This window comes from Corythoichthys intestinalis, chromosome 13 (genome assembly GCF_030265065.1).
Source record: "Corythoichthys intestinalis isolate RoL2023-P3 chromosome 13, ASM3026506v1, whole genome shotgun sequence".
NCBI classification, from domain to species: domain Eukaryota; kingdom Metazoa; phylum Chordata; class Actinopteri; order Syngnathiformes; family Syngnathidae; genus Corythoichthys; species Corythoichthys intestinalis.
In genome coordinates, this window is record NC_080407.1 from 55748299 (window position 1) to 55771646 (window position 23348).

At 40.5% G+C, this 23348-nt stretch overlaps 1 protein-coding gene across 2 annotated transcripts in view; it reads left to right on the top strand.

Moving 5' to 3' along the window:
* Positions 1 to 23348, top strand: part of LOC130928501 (adhesion G protein-coupled receptor L3-like) — a 231677-nt gene that overhangs the window by 106162 nt on the left and 102167 nt on the right. For both annotated transcript variants that reach the window (XM_057855157.1, XM_057855158.1), the window contains exon 6: positions 6109 to 6322. In XM_057855157.1, the coding sequence (XP_057711140.1) occupies positions 6109 to 6322 (214 nt within the window). The remainder of the gene's footprint in view (positions 1 to 6108; positions 6323 to 23348) is intronic.

Below are 23348 nucleotides of genomic sequence, written 5' to 3' on the forward strand. Positions count from 1 at the left end.
AATCGCGCTTGCAGCCAGTTAAAATGGACTAAAGTTGACTCAACCTGTGTCCTTGTGTGTACCGAATTGAGCATGGAGAAAAGAAAGAAGACCAAAGAACTGTCTGTGGACTTGAGAAGCAAAATTGTGAGGAAGCAAGGGCTTCTCAAGGCGATAAGTCCATCTCCAAAGACCTGAATGTTCCTATGTCTACCGTGCGCAGTTTCATCAATAAGTGTAAAGCCCATGGCATTGTGGGTAACCGCCCTAGATGGAACGGAAAAGAAAAATTGATGAGAGAGTTCAATGAAAGATTGTGCGGATGGTGGATAAAGAACCTTGACTAACACCCAAACAAGTTCAAGCTGTCCCGCAGTCCAACGGTACAATAGTGTCAACCCGTACTATCCGTTGGCGTCTGAATGAAAAGGGACTCTATACCTGGGAAGACACCACTTCTGACCCAGAGGCATAAAAAAGCCAGGTTGTAGTTTGCCAATATGTAAAAAGGTTGTCCGCCCGATTTCCTGCCTGAGCGGTCCACTGTCCGACAAAGCCAAGGCGGCCATGCCCTGCAAACACTCAAGATGCTAATTGGAGCAATCCAACCCTGTGGTTTTGCGAGTGTGAATAGGAATGACTAATGAGGACCATAATGTAACTTCCTGTTGATTGGAGGCATTTCAGGGTCACTTCCTGTTCATTTCGGTGCATTAAAGAGTCACTTTCTGTTGGAAGTTGGAAGTTTTTGTCCTTTTGAAATGAATGGCACATAGGGCCATTGGAAATCAATGGAAAATTGTGGATATTAGAAATGAATGGGTATGTTTTTGGCAAATCTTGGCCTAACCGTACGTTTTTAGCAAAAAGTGCATAGAAAGTTTGTGGCCCTTAGCGTCCTGAAGGGAATAGTTACCTTTCTCGCAGACACCATATTATTGTTTGCATTAGTCTAACACATTCATTACAGTTAAGCATTTAACCATAGTTTGAGGGATACCATGCCCTTTGACACAGTAAAGTGGATCACCTTATCAGCCCTCACCTGATAAGCGAAGGAAAGGACGTCAACGGCTCTTCGGTGGGTGAGGGCGCCCTCGCCCTACCAAGACAACAAATTGATAGCGCAGCGTCTTTGACGTTAAAACATGCCTCAGTTGCCATGGCAACCACTTCCAGCCACGAAGGATGACGCACGAACTTTATCGCCCAAACCTGCCACAGAGAGATGATCCCAAGACAACACCCAGGCACGCCTTCCGCCTGGACCATTCCACCGCAGCTTTCAAAAGGACTGAACATTTTAGCGAACAACGGTCGCTTCTCGGGGACAGTTCGATGTATCTGTTGTCTTGCTGACCCTGGATCCAGCATGGTCTCTCCGTAGTCTGTCGTCTGTCGACGGATAAATTGTCAGCCTGTTTTCAGTGAGCCTTCTTGAAACCGTTCAAAATGGAGTCAGTACAAAGGGTTAACACCGGAGTGGACGCGGAGTTTGGCCTCGCCGGCCGACTTGCTGGAGTGGCGCCAGCGGAACGCCATCTGGTTCGGCTTTTGCTGTTCCGGCGGATATGCCGGAGGGCCGAATTCCTCCAGTCCTGAATATTTTTATTAGGGCTGTCAAACGATTAAAATTTTTAATCGAGTTAATCACATCTTAAAAATGAATCAATTGTAATTAATCGCAATTCAAACCATCTATAAAATATGCCATATTTTTCAGTAAATTATTGTTGGAATGGAAAGATAAGACACAGATAGGATATATACATTCAACATACTGTACATAAGTATTTGTTTATGATAACAATAAATCAAAAAGATGGCATTAACATTAACATTCTGTTAAGAGGATCGATGGATAGAACTTGTAGTTCTTAAAAGATAAATGTTAGTACAAGTTATAGAAATTTTATATTAAAACCCCTCTTAATGTTTTCGTTTTAATAAAATTTGTAAAATTTTCAATCAAAAAATAAACTTATAGCTCGCCATTGTTGATATCAATAATTACACAATGCTCATGGTGCTGAAACCCATAAAATCAGTCGCACTCAAGCGCCAACAGAGGGCGACAAAACACCAAAAAACACAAGTAACAGGTGGACATGACACTGTGCCGTCATTTTAATCTGTTTGAGCGGGGCATGTGCGTTAATTGCATCAAATATTTTAACGGGATTAATTAAAAAAATTAATTACCACCCGTTATCGCGATAATTTTAACAGCCCTATTTTTTATCTATGAATGATGTGGACGAAAATTGTAGGAACGGTGTCGGTGGGTCAAATGATTTTGGCTGGGAAGAAACGCCATTGGAAAAAATGAAAAGGACTATTATAGATAGTAGCTTTTGCATTACACGCAAAGCTACCATCATTGAATGTGTTGAAGACCCTCTTTTAATCAATACCAATCCTACCTATAGTTTGGTCTAAATGTCATTGAAAATATGCCTATCACTGGAAGGCACATTTTCGATCAATACGCAAGTTTACTATAAGCTAAGTTTTAATGCCCGTGCTTATTCTGCCACGCAGTATTTTTTGACACCTCAGTTGCCGGCTAATTTTCTGCTCGGCATAAAAGCCTTTGAGAGTCCTGTTGCCTGAGGCCAAATGTAAACATCATTTACTTGGAGAACAATTTGCCTGAACTGTTTCTCACTCGGAGATAAATAATCCCTCATGCATTATTGAAAACGCGCACGATTCAAAGACCCCCTCTCTCAAAGTACTCTTGCAAATGAGCTACTTCGGTTAATAATACCGCCAACCAGGAAGTGGGTGTGACGGGCTCCCATTGGTCTAATCGAAAGCGATGAATCACTCGCCGAAGGGGCGGTACCCGTCTGGGCGTTTGACGGGTCGAATCAGCTCCATCGTCTTTGTCTTGCATCTTTCTTCCATTAGTTGGATGAAGTCATTCCCGATGTGTACGCGTGCAAGTAGGGGTGGGAAACTCGGGGTAACTCACGATACGATACAAGGCTCAGATAACAATTATCTGAGAATATCGCAATTATCGATACATGGGTGAATAAATCATTGTAAGTAATAAACGAAAAAAAACAAGGTCTTTTCATCCTTCTGCTGTGAATTGAATTTATTACTAGTCCAATTCGTTTGAAGTGGGAGCGATGGCAGCGAATTTATTTAATCGGACGTCTACCGCGGCCAATGGCAACCGATGAGTTTTAATTTGGGGGCATTTGCTGTGGATTTTCAGCCACTTCCTGTTGATTTTTGGGTATTTTTGTCTACACATGCTGACTTTACGTCATTTTAGGGTGATCATATTTTGATTTCCGAAAAGAGGACACAAATAGCAGGCGTACATAATCACTCTTTAGTTTTATATTAGAAGTTTCGATGAAGTGATTCAACGTAAGCCGCCTAGCTCCTGCCAAAAAGCTGAGTTCAAGCTAGGCGCTAACGCTAATGCACAGCTGCCTCGCTTCTGTCCACGCTGCCTCTCTAGCTCTTTGCTCATGTAATTGCTGCATGAGAGTTATGAGAGCAGATGCATGAGAGGGCAGCCACATTTTCGAAAAATGTAGCCCGGATTGGATTTTAACCACATACGAAAGTGACCCGTCTAATGTTCCCTCGAATTTTTCATGTGTCTGACCAGACACACAAGCTCCCTGAGCACACTGCAGACCACGGTGAGCAACATCAGATGTGTACCCTTGGGCCAAACATCAGTATCACACCTGTTCAAAACCCTGGATCATCGAAAGTTACATGGCTTATTAAAAGAATGAAACTACACCAGCAATTTTCGTTTGTTTACTTTTAATATCATTGATTTGGCCCACTTAAAAAAAAAAAAAAAAGGACAAAAATCTCGTTCATGAGATGTGTACTATGTTGTATGTGAGAGTCCTGCTTTAACCATAGGATGAATTCTACTTTGGCCTGGGTAAGGTCCAGTTGTGGCATAGATGAGTTAATAGATAAAACATCCCACATTAAAACTGTTCAAACAATAAGGACAAACAAGATTCCTAATTTCCGTGTTTGAGCAGCTACACTTCAAAAAACACACCTACTTCAAACTAGTTAAATTATCTTGTTTTCAGTGTAAATCTACTCGAACTATGAGAAATTATCAGCCAAATTTTAGTCAGTTAGCGATCCTGAAATAAGCTTATTTTCAGATAGCTATTTTTCTTAAGACTTATTTTGAGCAAAAACAGTATATAAAATCTTAAGTAAGCTTGTTTGTCAGAAATTCATGAACAGATATTGTTCAAAATATTATTTGAAAGCAATTTTTTCTTGATTTATGTGGAAAAAATGACTACCCTAATTTTCTGACTATAAGCCGTTACTTTTTTCCCTCATTTTGAATCCTGCGGCTTATAGTCCAGTGTGGCTTAATTGTTGATTTATTTGGGTTAATAGGTAACACTTTATTTGACAGCGGCATCATAAGACTGTCATAAGAACATCATAATTATGACATGACACTATCATGGGCATTACTGAATGCTTATGACGAATGTCGATATGTGTCATGTGGCATATTATGTCACTAAATCCATTTATGTCCAGCTCAGATCTTTTACGTCCATTCAAAAGTGAGATAATTTGCTGGATGACACTAACCGACATCTATTATAAGCATTCATTAATGCTTATGACAGTGTCTTGTACTAATTATGACAGTATTATGGCACCATCATCCAAGAAAATGTTACCAAATACCATAACTAGCAATTAATGAAACAGCTGGAACAGTAACTGAAGAAATAATTAGCACAAAACATGACTGTTATTTACATCTCTAGCGCCGCCATGCATGCTAAGAGGAACGTTGGATGACAACAGTGTTGAGAGCAGGTGGCAGCAGAGGTTGTCTGTCTACCCCAAGGAAGCAGTGATGGCCAAATGAAGCTTTTAGTGACAATAAGGCTTTGCAGCCAATTGGTTCAAAGCTTAATGGTGGTTCATTTGGTCTCATGACAGTCTTACGGTGCCATTGTCAAATGAAGTGTTACCAGTTAATATCTTTTGGTGTAAATATCCCATAATACAATGAGTACAACTGCGGCTTATAGTCCAGTGTGACTTATCTATGAACAAATGCCGTTTTCATGTCAAATTTGGTGGCTGGCGGCTTATAGTCAGGTGCGCCTTATAGTCCAGAAATTACGGTAACTTTTAGATGTATGGGCTTAATTAATAAGAGCAAATAGTAATATTTACTTCTGCACAGCTGCACTGTTGTTAGCTAGCTAACCTGCACGGTGCATATGCACAGAGTACATATCCACAACACTGTCAATGCTATGATTGGCTGCGTAGCGTAAGTGAAGTGAACTGTATCTTATTATTGGCTAGACACCTGTTGCTCATTGAGTTACGTTGTATAGATAATAGTACAGAAAACAATTTTGTTGGTCAAATGAACTAGATTGTATCAGATCTAAAAGTGTATATTAATAAATACTGTAGCGCTTGCAAAGATTGGGAGCTGAATGTTGCTTCAGTAAATTAGCACTCTCTTTTCACCATCAATGAATTCACTCGAGTTGGAAAAACACAAAAATATCTGATTTGTGCATGAAGACCTGTGGTCTGAGCCTAGCCTTAGTCATTCATTTCTTGCGTAAAATGCATGTTAGCAAAAATACCATTTCGCTTCAATCGCCTAATTGAAATTTTGTCACATTTCCACATGCAGTGGAACCTTGCTGGACATGTAAACATACAATTGTACTGTATAATACTAGCAAGTGAATAGCTTGCTAAACATACAATTGTTTGCTTTATAAAGAACTCGTTCCCAAGAAGGAGCACAGGAATCAGAAGTCGAGATCAAGACTTTTGCAAGTCAAGACTGAGGCCGAGGCTTTCAAAGTTTTGAGCGTACGACACAAAATTTGCCTCGACTGTTTCCTCACGCAATAGCATTAAACCTCACCATTTAGTTACAGATAATTGATGGCTTTCATTGCGCCCGATGAACGGAATCCAATTATTCACCAGTCGCTGTTTTTTTTTAATGGCGAGTGCACTTTGCCTTTTTTGAATGATGAGTTAAACAAAACCAAGTGACACCGTAATGAGCGCCTTCTTTTGTCGAAATACCTCACAAAGTGCTTTTGTGTTTCATGGCAGCCTTCAGCCGGGCGCCCATTCCCATGGCGGTGGTGCGTCGGGAGCTGTCGTGCGAAGGCTACCCCATCGAGCTGCGCTGCCCGGGCACTGATGTCATCATGATCGAGAGCGCCAACTACGGGCGCACCGACGACAAGATCTGCGACGCCGACCCGGCGCAGATGGAGAACACCCGTTGCTATTTGCCGGACGCCTACAAAATCATGTCCCAAAGGTAAACGTGTCTTTTCTCTGAAATCTTGACCGTGGATGTGATCGGTCTGCCGATCGCATCCTTATTTCATTGTGAGGATTTATTCATCGGTTTAGAGTGACTTTTTAGGGGAGTGCATAGACTTCATCAAGTATTGACGGGACACAGGGCCGATAAATAGGGGGCCTGCATTGGTGGCGAGGATGTCAAAGCTGACAGAGTGGAATCACAGACAGAGCTTTTTTTGTTGAAAATTATTTTGTGAATAAACACTTAAATCCCTGAATTCCTTATAGGTATGGATGTAAAAGTCTCGATTCTTGGTCAAAAGCAAAAAAAAAGTGCAGTTAGCGTTTATTTTACATAAATATTGCCAACTATGATGCCAATGCAGTAGCGGCTAATTTCTCCCATTGAATTTTTTTCACGTTTCAAAATGCATGCATGGTAAGAAACAATGTTTTCGTCAGCGACGACTATAACGAAAATATTTCGTCGCCGAACAATTTTTTTCATGACGATGACGAGATGATAACGAGTCAAAAACGTTTATTGGGAGATTAAAACATAACGACACGAATGCCAGTTTTCATCTGACGAGAACGAATCGAAAATGGGCCATAGTTCTTATCACATATTCACAATGGTTGTGTCACTCATGTGATGTGCTGCCCCCCCCCCCCCAATTCACTTGCTAGTGTCCTCTCCGGTCTTCCCATTGCCTGTATTCGTTACACACGCTAAGATTAGTATTTTCTTGGCAAAAAGAGAGTATATGCAATGTTGCTTTAGCCTTTAAAGGTCTGTTCTGAGTGATAATCACACACTAAATGTAACTCGTAGCGGTAGCATAGCATTCGTGTTCGCATTAGCATCAGGCTATTGCTAACGGTGAGCGTCCTCATAAGTGCTCTGTACTGAGTGATCATCACACACTAGATGTAACTCCTAGCATTAGCATAGCATTCATGTTCGCGTTAGCATCAGGGTATTGCTAATGGTGAGGGTCCTCTGAAGCGCTCTGTGCTGAGTGATCATCTCACACTAAATGTAACTCGTAGCGTTAGCATAGCATTCATGTTCGCATTAGCATCAGGCTATTGCCAATAGCGAGCGTCCCCTCAAACGCTCTGTGCTGAGTAATCATCACACACAAAATGTAACTCATAACATTGGCATAGCATTAATGTTCTCATTAGCATCAGGCTATTGCTAACGGTGAGCGTCCTCTTAAACATTCTGTGCTGAGTGATCACACACTAAATGTAACTCATAGCGATAGCATAGCATTCATGTTCGCATTAGCATCAGGCTATTGCTAACGTTGAGCGTCCTCCTAAACACTCTGCTGAGTGATCATCTCACACTAAATGTAACTCGTAGCGTTAGCATAGCATTCATGTTCGCGTTAGCATCAGGCTATTGCTAATGGTGAGCGTCCTCATAAGCGCTCTGTGCTGAGTGATCATCACACACTAGATGTAACTCCTAGCGTTAGCATAGCATTCATGTTCGCGTTAGCATCAGGCTATTGCCAACATTGAGCATCCTCTTGAACACTCTTTGCTGAGTGATCATCTCACACTAAATGTAACTCGTAGCGTTAACATAGCATTCGTGTTCGCGTTAGCCTCAGGCTATTGCTAATGGTGGGCGTCCTCTTAAACGCTCTGTGCTAAGTGATCATCTCACACTAGATGTAACTCGTAGCGTTAGCATAGCATTTATGTTCACGTTAGCATCAGGTTATTGCTAACAGTGAGCGTCCTTTTAAAAACTCTGTGCTGAGTGATCATGCCACACTAAATTTATCTCGTAGCATTAGCATAGCATTCGTGATCTTATTAGCATCAGGCTATTGCTAACATCGAGCATCCTCTGAAACTTTTTTTTACATATAGTTCGTGGCGTCCTGGTGGGTATAGTTTTTCATTTTACACACCAATACATTTTTATTAAAGGTCAACTAAAACTACACGAAAAACATTTATGACTAAGACTAGTAAGTATTGTTGTCCAAAAGACTGAGACGAAAATTGAAAGGGCTGCCAAAAAAATATGGTCAGAAAAATATAACAATTACCTTGAATCCTCAAATAAATCACTCCTGAGACAATCCTTCCTGTTTGTATGTGGTACAGCTTGAATACTTTTTCACCAGAAATCCGGCGTTAGATTGCTGCGTGTGTTTGTGAATAGCTCCTCTTGATGTGGGTGGCCCCTTACTTGAATGAGAGGCGCAGTGCATGACCGATCTGAGCTGTCAATACTTTATGAATTCTATGGGGAGTGTAATTCCACAGTCGACCACTAAATGTCAGCAGTAAAACAGCTCACACTGTATAAAATTATACTAAAGAAGAAGATTGAATGCCTTTGGTATTAGCTTGCTTACTGGTCATTGAAATTTCAATGTGGCACCTCTTGTTGAAATAGAAATGTGTGATCTAGTTCTATCATGTTCAGCCAGCTAAGCTAACAAAGCTAGCTATGTGCTCTGGGTTTGACGCGTTGAAGAAAGAGCTAATTCAGTCAGGAGCAGGTGGTTAGTCACCACGCGACGGGCCAACTCGCCTCTTTTGCTGTTGCCTCCATCTGATATTTGCTTTCTTCGCACTCTGTCGGCTTTGCTTTCATCCTCGCGCCTCTACCGCTGCTATTTTCCTCTTCTTCCCGCGTTTAATTGGCAGTTGGGAGTTGACAGTGCACATGCGAGGCTTCTTGCCTGAAGCGACGGAGTTGCTAGTCCTTTCTCAACACTTACTCAAAGCAAAAATGTCCAAACAAAAAGCATTGTCAATAAACTGCACAAGCAATAAAATGAAGCCTAAAGGAACGCTCTGGCACTGTAAATTTGACCAAAGAAGAAGAATGAAAACAAATGCTATCAAGAGGCCCCAAACAGGATTTGGAGAATATAAAGTGGTATTTGCCATATGGCAAAATGGATTTTGCCACGTGGCATTTTTTATTGCCATGTGGAATTTTTTAGGCCTTGTGGCAAAATCTATTTTTCCATGTGACATTTTTTTTGCCTTGTGGCAAAATCTATTTTGCCATGTGGCATTTTTTTTTTTTTGCCATGTGGCAAAATGGATTTTACCACGCGGCATTTTTTTTTTTGCCATGTGGAATTTTTTAGGCCGTGTGGCAAAATCTATTTTTCCATGTGACATTTTTTTGCCGTGGGGAATTTTTTTTTTTGCCATGTGGCAAAACTGAACGGCATGTGGCAAAACTGAATGCCATGTGGCATTTTTTTTTTGCCATGTAAATTTTTTTTAGCCATGTGGCAAAATCAGGTTTGCCATGCGGCAGAATTGATTTTGCCATGTGGCATTTTTTTGCCAAGTGGCAAAATTGATTTTGCCATGTGGCATTTTTTCCCATTTGGCAAAATGGATTTTGCAATGTTGCATTTTTTTTTTTTTTTTTTTTTTTTGCCAAGTGGCAAAATTGATTTTGCCATGTGTAATTATTTTTTCCCATGTGGCATTTTTTGCCATGTGGCAGAATTGATTTTTTCATGTGGCATTTTTTTTTTTTTTGTCATGTGGCAAAATTGATTTTGCCACGTGGCAGTTCTTTTGCCACTTGGCAAATACCACTTTTCGTTCTTGGCCCTGCTGCAATATTCAGGTCAGTGATGTCCCTCAAGGATTCATCGACTGTCCAAAAAATTGTCGATTTATTTGCAAATCGATTCGATTAATCGCGAAAGCCTTATTGACACGCTTCACTAAACTCGCCGCTGTCATTTTGATCTAGAAAAATTTAGCGTGCGCTCGTCTTACCTGGAGGGATTCATTGAGTTGCATGATTGCCAGCATATTCGCAGCGCACGCCAACAGACAAATGGAACTCCGAAGGCTTTCTAGTTGAATTTCTTTCACCGACAAACACCTCATCTTAATTAGACACCTCCTTTTTCGGCCCTCGATTAGCGTCCGACATTTTCTCGTTATTTTGTCCGCGCGCGCTCTCGAGGGGCCCGGAGAGTGGCCTCTGCCGTTATCCTGCGAGAGCTAATTATGCCAGGCTATTTTCTGAGCGGGCGACCGTGTCGATATTGCACAGCGGGAAAGCTGTCCGTCGCCGCGTGCCGCATTCTTATTCATGAGTCTTAATTCCGTCAATGGCCTTGGCGACCACTGGAGCGTGGTCGCTTCTCGCCGCCGTCAAGGAAAAGTGCTGGTCGTGGCATTAAGTTGTTGGCCCCTCCCGGTCCGTGTTTGCTTCAGACATGTTGAAGATTGCTGCCTTAAAGCACATTGTGTCCTCTGAGAGTGCTGACATGGAAGGAAAGGTTCGGGAGCTGTGTTTGGAACTATAGAGCGCACCTGACTACGAGCCGCACAGTCCAAATTTGACAAAAGGAGGAACCAGAGTGGCATCAAAATTCCACGGTTTTTACATTGACCACACGAAAACCTCCTCTACTTCGGACACTAAAACAAAGGAAAAACATCAACAACCGTCAAATCAGCTTTAAAGTGCCTATTACAACAAAATGCTTGTTTATTTCATATTTCAGGCAGTACTTTATGCTCCTGAATAAAATGGACCGCTTGGATTTGTGCGGAAGTGATCGTTTTATTTATGCAATTTTTGAATCCCGCTCATGAAAATGAGTGACTTGCGGCTCCAGTCTCGAGTTGAGAAAGAGGGCGCTGTGATGTGTACGGTACAAGGAGTCGTCTTCACTATCCAGCCGTACTGTTGTATGAGAAGGACGGGGCGGAGAAGGATTAAGCTGATTTTCCGGATAAATTAGTTTATTTTTCGCATCACACCAGCCAAATGTGCTGCAGGATTTTGTTGCTGCACCAGGGAGAGGCGTGTGAGGCTTTTTGGGGTTTCAAAAGGTTTCCATTCACCGGTGGATATTGGCGAAAACAAGCCCTACTACTGTGGGACCATTAGACTTGTGAGGAAGTGAGTAAACGTCGTATTTTGTATTGTGTCAAATATTGGGATCATGGCACACGTTTTAATACTGAGGTGGCTTGCATTTTGTGGCTGACATGCTCCTTGTCCACAAAAAATGACACTCGGCCAACGACTGGCAGATTTTTGTCATTTTGGTAGAAGCTGACATTCCGGCCAATACGCGCGTTCACCTTTGTCTTAACCCTTTGTACTGACTCCTTTTTGAAAAGTTTAAAGAAGGCTCGCCGAAAACAAGTTGACAATTTTTTCAGGTCGACAGCGATCAAACAGGAAGGCGAAACAGAAACAAACTCAGGCGGGGAGGCAAGGTCACCCTATCACATGTCAACCAAAGGTTCCCGGGAAAAATGGCAACGCTTAGTTAAACATTCAGTCTTTTAAAGGCTCTGGCGGTGTGGGCCTCTGCCAGGGAGAAGGGTGAGTTTGGGATTATTGTCTGTTTGTGGATTGGACAGGAGGATTCGGGAGTTACTGTTGTCAGGGCAACGAGGGTTGTGGATTTTGCCACCTCGCTGTAAAAAGGGGCTCTTGGAGTCTTATCAGTCGTCTTATCAATGGGATATCAGGCGTTCTCCGGTGTTCCTTGTGTTTGGACAGGGCGTCCCGCCATTTGTTCTGGACTGATTGCGAGAGTTGGTAGTGCAGACGTGGGCTTGTCACTGTCAATCTTGCTCAGTCAGTTGCATGACGCACACGTTAGGCTTCCGTGATAAGGTGTCATGTATCTTTTATGCCCTAAATTTTGCTTGTTTTCCTTAAACTATGGTATAAGTGCTATTTATTTTATATTGGGTGTGAGAGGAAGTCAAACAGTAAATATGAGAATCTATACTATTCCCTGATTGATTATGTTAAGTGTGTTAGAATATTGCAAACAGTTTGACGGTGCCTATGAGAAAAGGTACTATCTCCTTCAGCGGCAATCGAATGATCTTTCCCTGTAAATGAATCATCAGTAAAGCCAGAAGTTGTCAAACTTTGTCTGGAAGGTTTACAGGACGGCGAAAGTTGACGCGCTACTCGATGCAGAACGCACTTGCTGGCTCGTCTACCTTACAGCGGGTGATGCTTATACAACCTAATACTACTAGCTGAAAATAAATTGGAGAAGAAAAAAAAAATGAAGCGTGGCTGTCAGATGTTTTTGATGTTGAAGGATAGCGGGGATGGTGCGGACCAGAGAAAAGCTTGAAGCCCAGATCAAAGATGGCTCATCTGAGACCACCGCTTCCTGCTCTTATTGCCTGCTGAGGCCGCCGCCGCCGCCATCGCCGTCGCAATCAGCCTGTCACCTTGAAAACTTGATGGAATTTGATTTGGAAGTCTCAGACTAGCACGCCAAAACTTTCAGTGCCATTGACGTTGATCGCCAGTAGAATAGCTTTAGTGGAAGGCTGGCAGCTAGTGGTGTTTACTACTGCTTCTACATGTTGCGAAGTACAAAACATTTGTTTCTTTTGACAATATCCCTGTGCATCTTCATCATTTTGTTGCTTTGTAGAAAGAAAAAAATTGCGATGGTTGGTAAGTTGTTATATTAGGTCACTTTGTGTCAAGGGCGTATGTTTGCATAGGTAGGGACCAGGGGTGAAAGCGAGCCAGAACGGTCAGGAACGCAGTTCCAGTATAAGATTCAGGGCCAGAACGCAGTTCTGGTACACGATGCTTTGATTCCGAAAATATGACGGCAACTGTCAAAAGGCTATGTTCAAAAAATTTTTTTTTTTAAATGCTAAACTGCCACACATGCATTTAATCTCCAAGAAGAAAACAATCTACCAAAATCAGATTTACATACACAAGTGTTGACAACAAGCATAATAAAGTGCTTGGGTAGCGTAATCCGTTTCCACCAATATTTATTATTTATGTTATTCCACGGACGGCATGGAGGTTTCCCCACTTGCTGCAGTTATCGGAGTCTGACGATGATGAGTCATGTCAATGTGCAAATACACGCAGCAAAGCAAAACGCCTGGACTCATTTATCCGGTCAATTGGCTATCATACTGACATGTGATCAGCAGAGATATTTAGCTCTGATTGGTTCAAATATGCATGTTTTCTGGAACAGCCAAAAAATAAAAAGAGGTTGTTGAATTGATGCGACAAAAAAAGGACAATGCAACATAAAATGGATCAAATCTTTAAGAGCAACGAAAGAGTTGAGAAGGCTTATTTATAATGTTTACTTTTATTTGCTCTGATAGGGAAGTTCAGAACATCTTAGCTGTCAATATGCACTTTGGACTTAAATTTGTTCATTTATGTTAGGCTACTTATTCATTACCTTATAATTTTTAAAAAGTCAATGTTTGCGCAATCTTCAAAATATATTCCATTTCACTCTGCGTAATATAACTCATTTGTACTTATTTTTCTGAATGTATGTTACTTTGTTATTAAAAAAAGAAAAAAAAAAAAAAAAACATTAACTTCAATGTTAATAGACATCCTATGTTCTTTAGTAGTTAAAATTGAGATTTGGCATTTAGTATGTGAGGAAATGAGGGGAATGAGGTCTCATCTGACCAAAGCACACGGTCCCGGGTCAGTGATGCTGTGGGGCTGTTTCGATTCCAAAGGCCCTGGGAACCTTGTTAGGGTGCATGGCATCATGAATGCTTTGAAATACCAGGACATTTTCAATCAAAATCTGTTGCCCTCTGCCCGAAAGCTGAAGATGGGTCGTCACTGGGTCTTTCAGCAAGACAATGACCCTAAACATATGGCCAAATCTACACAGAAATGGTTCACCAGACACAAAATCAAGCTCCTCCCATGGCCATGTCAATCCCCAGACCTTGTTTTGTTGGCAAAAGGGGGTTGTACAAAGTATTAACACCAGGGGTGCTAATAATTGTGACACACATTATTTGATGTGAAATCATTATTTCTTTATGTGGGATTTTTTCCCCACTGAATAAATGCACTTGTATTGAAGGTTGGATTTTTCTCTTTTTTTCCATTAAGGTCCCATATTATTTGAATTGAATAAAAAATATTAGAAGCTAAAAAACACATCTTAAACAGGGGTGCCAAAAATTTATGGAGGGCACTGTATGTTGAGACCAAACCTACGACCTTGCTTTCTGTTGATTTTCAGGCATCTCTGACTGCCTGTAAATATCGGGTCACTTTCTGATGATTTGGGGCCATTTTGGGTTTACTTTGTTCATATTGGGTCACTTTCTTTGGGGCACATGTTTTTCGGCGAATTTTGGCCAAAAGTGTGTTTTTAGCTAAAACTGCTTTTATTATTATTATTATTTTTTTTTTTTGTGCCACTTAGCCTTCTGAATTTTTTTTGAATGTATAAATGATGTGATTTGGACAAAAAATAACGGTTCGAAATTCCACTTTTCTTTGTCAAAAAAACAAGCATTTTTGGGCGAACGGTCATTTTTGGGTTGTCAAACGAAAAAGAGCCGTGGTTGCTTTGGTGTATGAACGGTGTTGTTGGGTCAAACCGTTTTGCCTGGGAAGAAACACCATTGACAAAAAGGGGGGAGGGGAAAAAAGGAATGTTATAGATGGTAGCTTTTGCATGACATGCGAAGCTAACATCAATAAATAACTACATCTTAAAAACACTCAATTCCGAGTCTCTGAAAATGATGTGATCGGGGCCGATATCCAGTAGGGATCGACCAATCGATGTTTGAGGCCGTTTTCTATTTTTTTGGAGGAAAATAAAAGCCGTCTCTGTGGCTTGTGGCTCTTGAAGATAGAGCGGATTGTGATTGTAGCCACCCTCATCCCTTTTGTACGTGCGCGGTAATTAGCGGCTTAACACCCTCCCGAAGCTAAGCTCCGGGCGCTTTGTGACGAGATTCGGGGAGCTCGCGAAGACCGCGGCGCCAGGCTCTCGGCGCTGAGCCCCGAGATGGACACGGGGAGTTTCCATGGTGACCGCGGCTGGAGATGAAGGATCGGCGCTTAAAGGCAGGGGAGTAAATGCGAAGCAGAGATTGCGGGACTTTATGATACACCACGTGTATCGATTTTCGTGCGGACTGCAATACAGTACGGTCGACGGAGTCCGGCTCAAACAGCCCAAAATTGATGTTCAAGTATTTAGCAATATACACAAAATCTCTGTTGGATCTGCTAAATACCACAAGAAATACTCTGTGATATGACATTTCTTACCCGACTTTCTGTATCACGTGCGGGTGGACGCAAACTGGGCTGACCTTATAGGCGGAGTTTGACTTTTGGGGGAAGGGGGGCACAGCATGTTGATGTCCCCGAAATGCAGTGTCAGCAACAAGATTAACTTACAAGAATATTTATAATAATAAGTTCACAATGAGCGTTTTTTGTTTCCCATCATTCTTGAGGGGAATTCTAAATCAGGCAAATCTTTTCGCCAAGATCGTCATCCACTGAATTTGGCACGCCCGCCGGTGTCGTGCCAATGTCGTTACCCCAGTCAAAAACTGTATCCCCTGGGCGGAGCTATACGGAGGTAGATTTGTGTCTTTATTATTCAATCCAAAAAATAGTTGCTTCAATCACAATACATATTTTCAATCAAAAAAAGTCGCTTCAATCAAAAAAAAGTTTTTGAATGCAAAAATGAATTTAAAACTAAAAAAAAAAAATGCCTGTGAAAGCTTTTTTTGGGGGGGATTGAAGCAACTTTTTTGACTGAAGCAATGTTGATTTATGTTTGGGCCACATTTTGGCTAGGACGTTTTTGTGTTTATTATTCAATCAAAAAATAAGTTGCTTCAAAAATATATTTTTTCAAAAAGAAAAATCGCTTCAATTAAAAAAAAATAAGAAAAAATTCAATCATAGAAAACGTCTTTGAGTGCAAAAAAATATATGAGATTGAAAAAATTGTATTTGAATACTTAATATTTCATTGAAAAACTTTTGATTTTAGCAATCCTTTTTGTGTTTGGGCCATATTATGGGTCATTTGTGTCTGAATCATTCAATCTCCCAAAAAGTTGCTTCAATCAAAAAAAAAAAAATTTAAATCAAAGAAAAAACTCATTTGAAAAATAAAATTGCCTTCCCCTATTTTTATTTTTTTTATTTATTATATCCAAAGCAAATGAGCGTCTAACGTGCTAGTCACATGATCTGTTCAAAAATTGTTGAAATGAGCATCTACGGTGCTAGTCACATGATCTGTTCGAAAAATAATGTTGCCCCATTATAAAAATATATTTTTTTGTTCATTTCATTCATTGTTGTTGCAGTTTATTCCTTTACAACTTATATATATATATATATAGGAAAGTCAATTTCATGCAATGACACTTTTTTGACACCGGGGGGGGGGGGGGGGGGGGGCCTGGCCCCCTGCTCCCCCCGTAAAATCCGATTCTGGCTGACCTCAAATCTAAAATGGCGCGTCGCTGTCTTCTGCTGGCAATATTCTCTCATTGACCTTGTTTACAAGCTTAAAATTCATCAAACGGCTGCTTCAGATACTTATGCACCAATCCCCCTGATAAAAAAAAAAAAAAACTCTTTTGGCATGGAATGTTTGAATTTTAAGACACAAAAAATTGAGTTATTGGCACAAACAGCCTGAGAGATGAATCAATGGTATGAACTACAACCCTTAGCAAAAAGTATGGAATCTATGGAACTCAGACATTTTATTATGGAGAAGAAACTCAGATAAAAAGCTTAAAAAAATAATGATTTTTTTTTTTTTTTTTTTTTTTTTAATCAGCACTTATCGATCATAACAAGTCAGAAATAGTGCTTTAAACTACAGTTGTATAAAAAAGTATCTGAACATTTTGGAATTTCTCACATTTCTGCATAAAATCACCATCAAATGTTATATTTGTCAAAATCACACAGGTGTAAAAAGAGTGTCTGATAGAATTAAAACCACCCAAACATTTTTCATATTTGAATGAGGATAGCATGCATAAGTGGATTTTAAGTGAAGGGGGGGCTAGCCCCCCGGTGGCCAAACAGTTACATTGCATGTAATTGACTTTCCTATATACTGTATATACTCAGATCAAAAGCTTGAAAAAAATAATGAATTAGTTCAAAAGTGCTACTCTTTAGCATTCAGAAACACGAAAACTTAATAAAAAAACACATTGTGGTGGTCAGTAAATGTTACTTTTATAGAGCAAGTGCAGGGAAATATAGAATCACTCCATTCTGAAGAAGAAAATATGGAATCATTCCAATTTGAGTAGAAAATACAGACCCTCCCAGTCAATTTCCATTCCTTAATTAGACCACTGCCTCAGATTAGATCTGCTCAATAGTCAGCAGTTAAAAACAGTGCAGTTATCACACCTTGGAGGGCTGCTGGACCAAGTGGATTCACAAGAATCATGGCTCCAACAAGAGAAATGTCTCTTGAGACCAAGGAGAGGATTATCAAACTTCTTGAAGAAGGTAACACTACACGTATGGTTGCCAAAGATGTGAGCTGTTCACAGTCAGCTGTATCAAAAATCTGGACCAAGTACAAACAGCATGGCAAGGTTGTTAAAGTCAAGCGTACTTGTAGACATCCAAACTTCATGACAAACAACTAAAGGCCATATGTCTTGAAAGCAGAAGATGTACAACAAGACAAATGAAGAAGAAATGGGAGGAAGCTGGAGTCAGGTATGCGACGGAACTGTGCAAAATCACCTAAAGAAAATGGGATTTCATACAGGAAACCATCATTGACCCTTAAACAGAAAAGACCAAGACTACAACGGGCTAAGGAGAGGCAATCATGGACTGTGAATGAATGGATGAAGGTTACTTTCAGTGATGAGTCAAGAATCTGCATTGGACAAGGTGATGATGCTGGAACGTTTGTTCGGTGCAGTTCCAGTGAGATTTACAAAGATGACTGCCTGAAGAAAACATCAAAATTCCCTCAGTCCTTGATGATCTGGGGCTGCATGTCAGGCAGAAATTTTAGACTGCTTTCTTATCCCTTCAAATGAAAACATGTTATTTTCCAAGATGACAATGCATCATGCCACACAGCTAAAACTGTTAAAGCATTCCTTGGAGAAGGACTCATCCGGTCAATGTCATGGCCTGCAAATAGCCCAGATCTCAACCCCATTGAAAACCTGCAGTGGAAATTGAAAAATATGGTCCCGACCTGCAAGGATGATCTGGCAACTGCAATCAAAGAGACGTAACTTTGGTTTTTTAACCCAAAATGTGGCTTTCTGAGGTTGATTGACTGGCGCAAATTCCACTAAAATGCACAGATTATGTGTATAAATGCTTTGGAAGACAAGCATTTTGGCGAGTTTATTAATTTTATCTCATTTTTCAACTTTTGTGGGGAATTTTTTTCATAAAAAACATTAAACCAATGACAACAAATATTATATTTCATAAAGGTATACCAGTATATAAAAATGTAAAATTTAGAAAATAAAGATATATAAGATAAACTAAAAGTGTGATAGATTGTACCCCAAAAAAAAAAAAAAAAAAAACTAGCCTAATAATGCAATTAATTGTGATGAAACATTTTAATCGTTTGACAGCACTTGCATAATTAAGAGATATTTTAAACTTTATTTACATTACTTTTGCTCAACATTTATTATAGTTTTTTTTAAATCATTTTGGTCCTGTTTAGTCAACTGAAGAAAAAAAAATGGAAATTTTATATTTAGCCGTAGCATAAACGTTTACTACGGTCAAACTATCAATTCTATTTGTTTTTTTGGGGGGTATTTTTATGTAGGGGGTTGTTGTTACCAGTTACAAAAGAAAAAAAGGTTTATCTCTGGATTTGATGTGAAAATTCCATACCTTCTGCCATGTTTACCCTGCGCTTTTCTGCAACGTCTCACCTCACCCTCGCATTTAAAATTAGCATTTTTCTTTCAATATGTGTCATGTTAATATTCATATCACTGCGGTTGTTGAAAATTATGCCCCCCCCCTCCCAGCTTCCTCTCCCCCAGAATGAGATTAAAATGGGCCTACGGGCCGGGGAGTCCCAAGGGACCCTTCTTGGCTTTGGAAGATAAATCAAGCGTCAGCAGCGAGATAGGGAGCGGCGTGGTTTGTTGGCAAGAATAGAAAAATTCATCCCGGAAATCGTAAATCACGAGATGGGCAGGCCCCAGTGAATAAGCCTCGCCCGCCAAACAAATCGATTCGGGAAGTTATTGCGCATTTCGCATCCTCCTGTACGCACGCCGGCTCCCCGGAGTTGGGATTTACATGCAACTTGCCACCCCCCCCTTCAAAAATTCGATGCATCCAGTGCGTGTTAGAAGCACTGTTTTTCTGTCCGATAGACGTCCAATCAGGTGGCGTCCATTTGAGAATTGCGATGTCACATCCAATCCATTTGAAATGCAAATTCGATCATTTGCTGCCATCCCTCCCACTTCAAATTGATTGAACGTTGTGCGCCGTCGTTGGCAGTTAATGTTCACGTTAGGGTAGGGTAGGAATATAAAAAAAGTCTGAAATTTTGTGTGCTACTTTGCTGCGAATGCAGTGAAGGAATTTTGAGTCAGATTGCTGGAATCTTGCTAGCGGAACCACCGGGCCCGCACTGACGCAGCTCCAACGACCTGGGCCGACGAGACCCCGACAACCTGGTCAAAAGGCCAAACTCCTGTTGACAATTTATTCTGAGTCAACAGCGATCATACAGCACAGAGGGACTCAGGCGCCAGGCGCCAGGTCACCATACCACAAGTCAACAAAAGGTTCCTGAGGAAAAAATGACAATGCTTAGTAAGGCTGCAGCTATCGATTATTTTAGTAGTCGATTAATCGATGAAGTAGTTAGTTCAAATAATCGAGTAATTGGATAAGGAACATAAAAAATTAAGATACCTGAGCTGAGCCTCAAACGGTTTAAAGACTAAAAAATAAGGGTCTAAGTACGACAAAAGAACAATTGGCTAGCTTACATAGCAAAACTCCGCTAGCTTAAATGCTATAAAATGTTATTGTTATGTTATTTATTCCCTGGCTTTTTTCTGTGAAGAACCCAGAGAGGGTTATTTGGTTATTATCCATTTAATTAAAAATGTTATTATTATTTATTATTATATTATTATTTTTATTTTATTTACTTTTTTTCCGTGAAGAATCCAGAAAGGGTTATTTGATTGTGGCTATCTGAAATCTGAATTTAGGCACTCCTGCAATCGTCACACTTTTTCTGTTACAAACTGACACCGGCCCCTCATCGGAGAAGGGAAAAATAATGTGGCCCTCACAGGAAAAAGTTTGGGGACCCCTGCTCTTAAAAAATGGTTCAGGCAATATATCTATAAACAAAATTACGAATGTATTAAAAAACATTAGATCAAACAAAAACTGTGCTTACGTTGGTCTTAACAGGGAGCAGCCGGATTCACCCATGTGAAATGAGGCAGACCAGAGGGCAGTGTATCCACTCTAATCAATAAAACGAAAAGCAAACACTTTCAAAATAAACCATTACAATGCCACTTTAATTAAAAATTTAATTTGAATATTTTTTTCTAATCAAATACTCGAGTTAATCGATTAATCGTTGCAGTACTAATGCTTAGTTAAACATTCAGTCTTTTGAGGGCTCTTGCGGGGTGGACGGTGGGCAGGAAGAAGGGTGTGTTTGGCTGTTGTTTAGGATTATTGTCTGTTTGTGGATTGGACAGGAGGATTCGGGAGTTACTATCGTCAGGGCAACGAGGGTTGTGGATTTTGCCACCTCAGCGTCAAAAGGGGCTCTTGGAGTCTTAGCAGTTGTGTTATCAGCTGGATATCGGGCGTTCTCCGGTGTTCCTTGTGTTGGGACAGGGCGTCCTGCCATTTGTTCTGGACTTTCCGGGAGAACTGATTGCGACAGTTGATGCTGAAGACGTGGGCTTGTCAACGTCAATCTTGCTCAGTCAGTTGCATGATGCACACTTTGGACTTCCGTGATAAGAAGGAGTCATGTATGTCTTATGCCCTATATTCTGCTTGTTTTCCTTAAACTATGGAATAAGTGCTATTTATTTTATAGTAAGTTTCTTATATAAATTAAAGTCCTTACTATATTTCTCTTTAATATTCTTCATCCCATAATTTGGTGCATGACTTCAAGTCAATTTTGTCTGTATGGTTTAATATTTACCTCCACCAGTCTGTGAAACATACAGAAAGCACTGATTATGTATTCAGTTTGATGTCTGTATGTTTGTGTTCAAGATAACCTAAGAACGAACAGAGGGATTATGATCAAACTTGCAAGTACTATATTAACTTGTGCCTATTTCAAACCCTAACCCACCCCCGGAGGGGACCGTGTTCCACTTCTCTGGGTTTATCTCCTGACGTAGAAAACTGGAGAGCTGGATGCAAACATCTTATGAAAGCCACTAATCTGCACCAATGACTGAGAAGGATTAGGTTTGTCGAGAGTACCAAAAAAAAAAAAAAAATCAACATTTGTAAGATGTCGGCTTTTGGAAATGACCATTTCTAAAATGGTTCTTCAAATGAAAATGGCTGCTTTTGATTTATATTACTAGTATTGGAATTTTTTTTTGTATTTCCTTATGGTTGTATAGAGTCTAAAAATCTACCCTGATGTAAAACCTTCTCCGGTAACAGCTCTTTAATTGACGCGCACTTTTAAGGCTCGGCTGTCAGTGAGTCGCGCAAGAGTTCTTTCTACTTGTAACATCAAGGTGGGTGTGTGGCGCACGGGGAGACAGGTGGAATGAGAGAAGATGGATGCGGCGGCGTGCAGCTGGGAAAGATAATGAATGAAGTAGACCGTGGGTGGCGAAGACCATCACTAAAAGCGTAATGGCTCCCAACAGAGGAACCAGGATATTGACCCGTCCGTCACTTTTCTTCTCGGCGCCCTTCCTCCCTCCCTTTCCAAGAAATACAATTCCTCGCGAGCGTGTGCACATTGTAGCGTAGAGGAACACAAACCCGAAAAGACAGAAGGCAAGCTGGCGTTTTGTTTACTCCTTTTTCAGCAAAAGCAAAGTGACTCTTTTGACAGGAGGACCGCACGCAACCTGCCGCTCGGAAAACTTTAATGCTATTGAGTAATCACCTTTACGGGGTCGAATCCATTTTGACTGGGAGGCAGGGGTGTCAATAGACCTAGTACAATACTGGGGCCATGGCTAGTGAGCACAAAAAAAAAAAAAAAAAAAAGCACTTATCTATCATAAAAAGTCAGAAATAGTGCTTTAAACTACAGTGGTATAAAAAAAAAAGTATCAACCTTTTGGAATTTCTCACATTTCTGCATAAAATCGCCTTTAAATGTGATATTTGTCAAAATCACACAGATGTAAAAAGAGTCTGATAGAAATAAAACCACCCATTTATAATTTTTCATATTTGAATGAGGATAGTATGCATAAGCGGATTTTAAGGGGGGCAGGTTGGCCAAAAAGTTACATTGCATGTAATTGACTTTCCTATATATATATATATATATATATAAGTTGTAAATCATTAAAACTGCAACAAAAAAGAATAAAATGAACAAAAAAGTATATTTTTATAATGGGTCAAAATTATATTTTGAACAGATCATGTGCCTAGCAACTTAGACGGTCATTTGCTTTGCATAAAATTTTCCACAAAAAAAAAAAAAATTAGGGGAGGGCATTTTTATTTTTCAAATGATTTTTTCCCAGGCAATACTGGATCCAGGGTCAGCAAAACAACAGATACACCGAAATGTCCCCGAGAAGCAATAGTTGTTATCTCAATGTTCAGTCTTTTGAAAGCTCTTGCGGGGCGGGCCGTGGGCAGGAAGAAGGGTGTGAAGAAGGAAGAAGAAAGGTGTGTTTGGGATTATTGTGTTTTTGTGGATTGGACAGGAGGATTCGGGAGTTACTGTTGTGCGGGCAACGAGGATGTGGTTTCTGCCCCCTCAGCATCAAAGTCTTGGAATCTTGTCAGTTGTGTTATCAGTTGGATATCGGGCGTTCTCCGATGCTACTTGTTTTAGGACAGAACACCTTGCTCTTTGTCCTGGCGCGCCCGGGAGAACTGATTGCGAGAGTTGGTGCGTCAATCTTGCTCATGACACATACGTTGGGCTTCTGTGAAAAGATGGCGTCGTGTATCTTTTATGCCCTATATTCTGCTTGTTTTCATTAAACTATGGTAT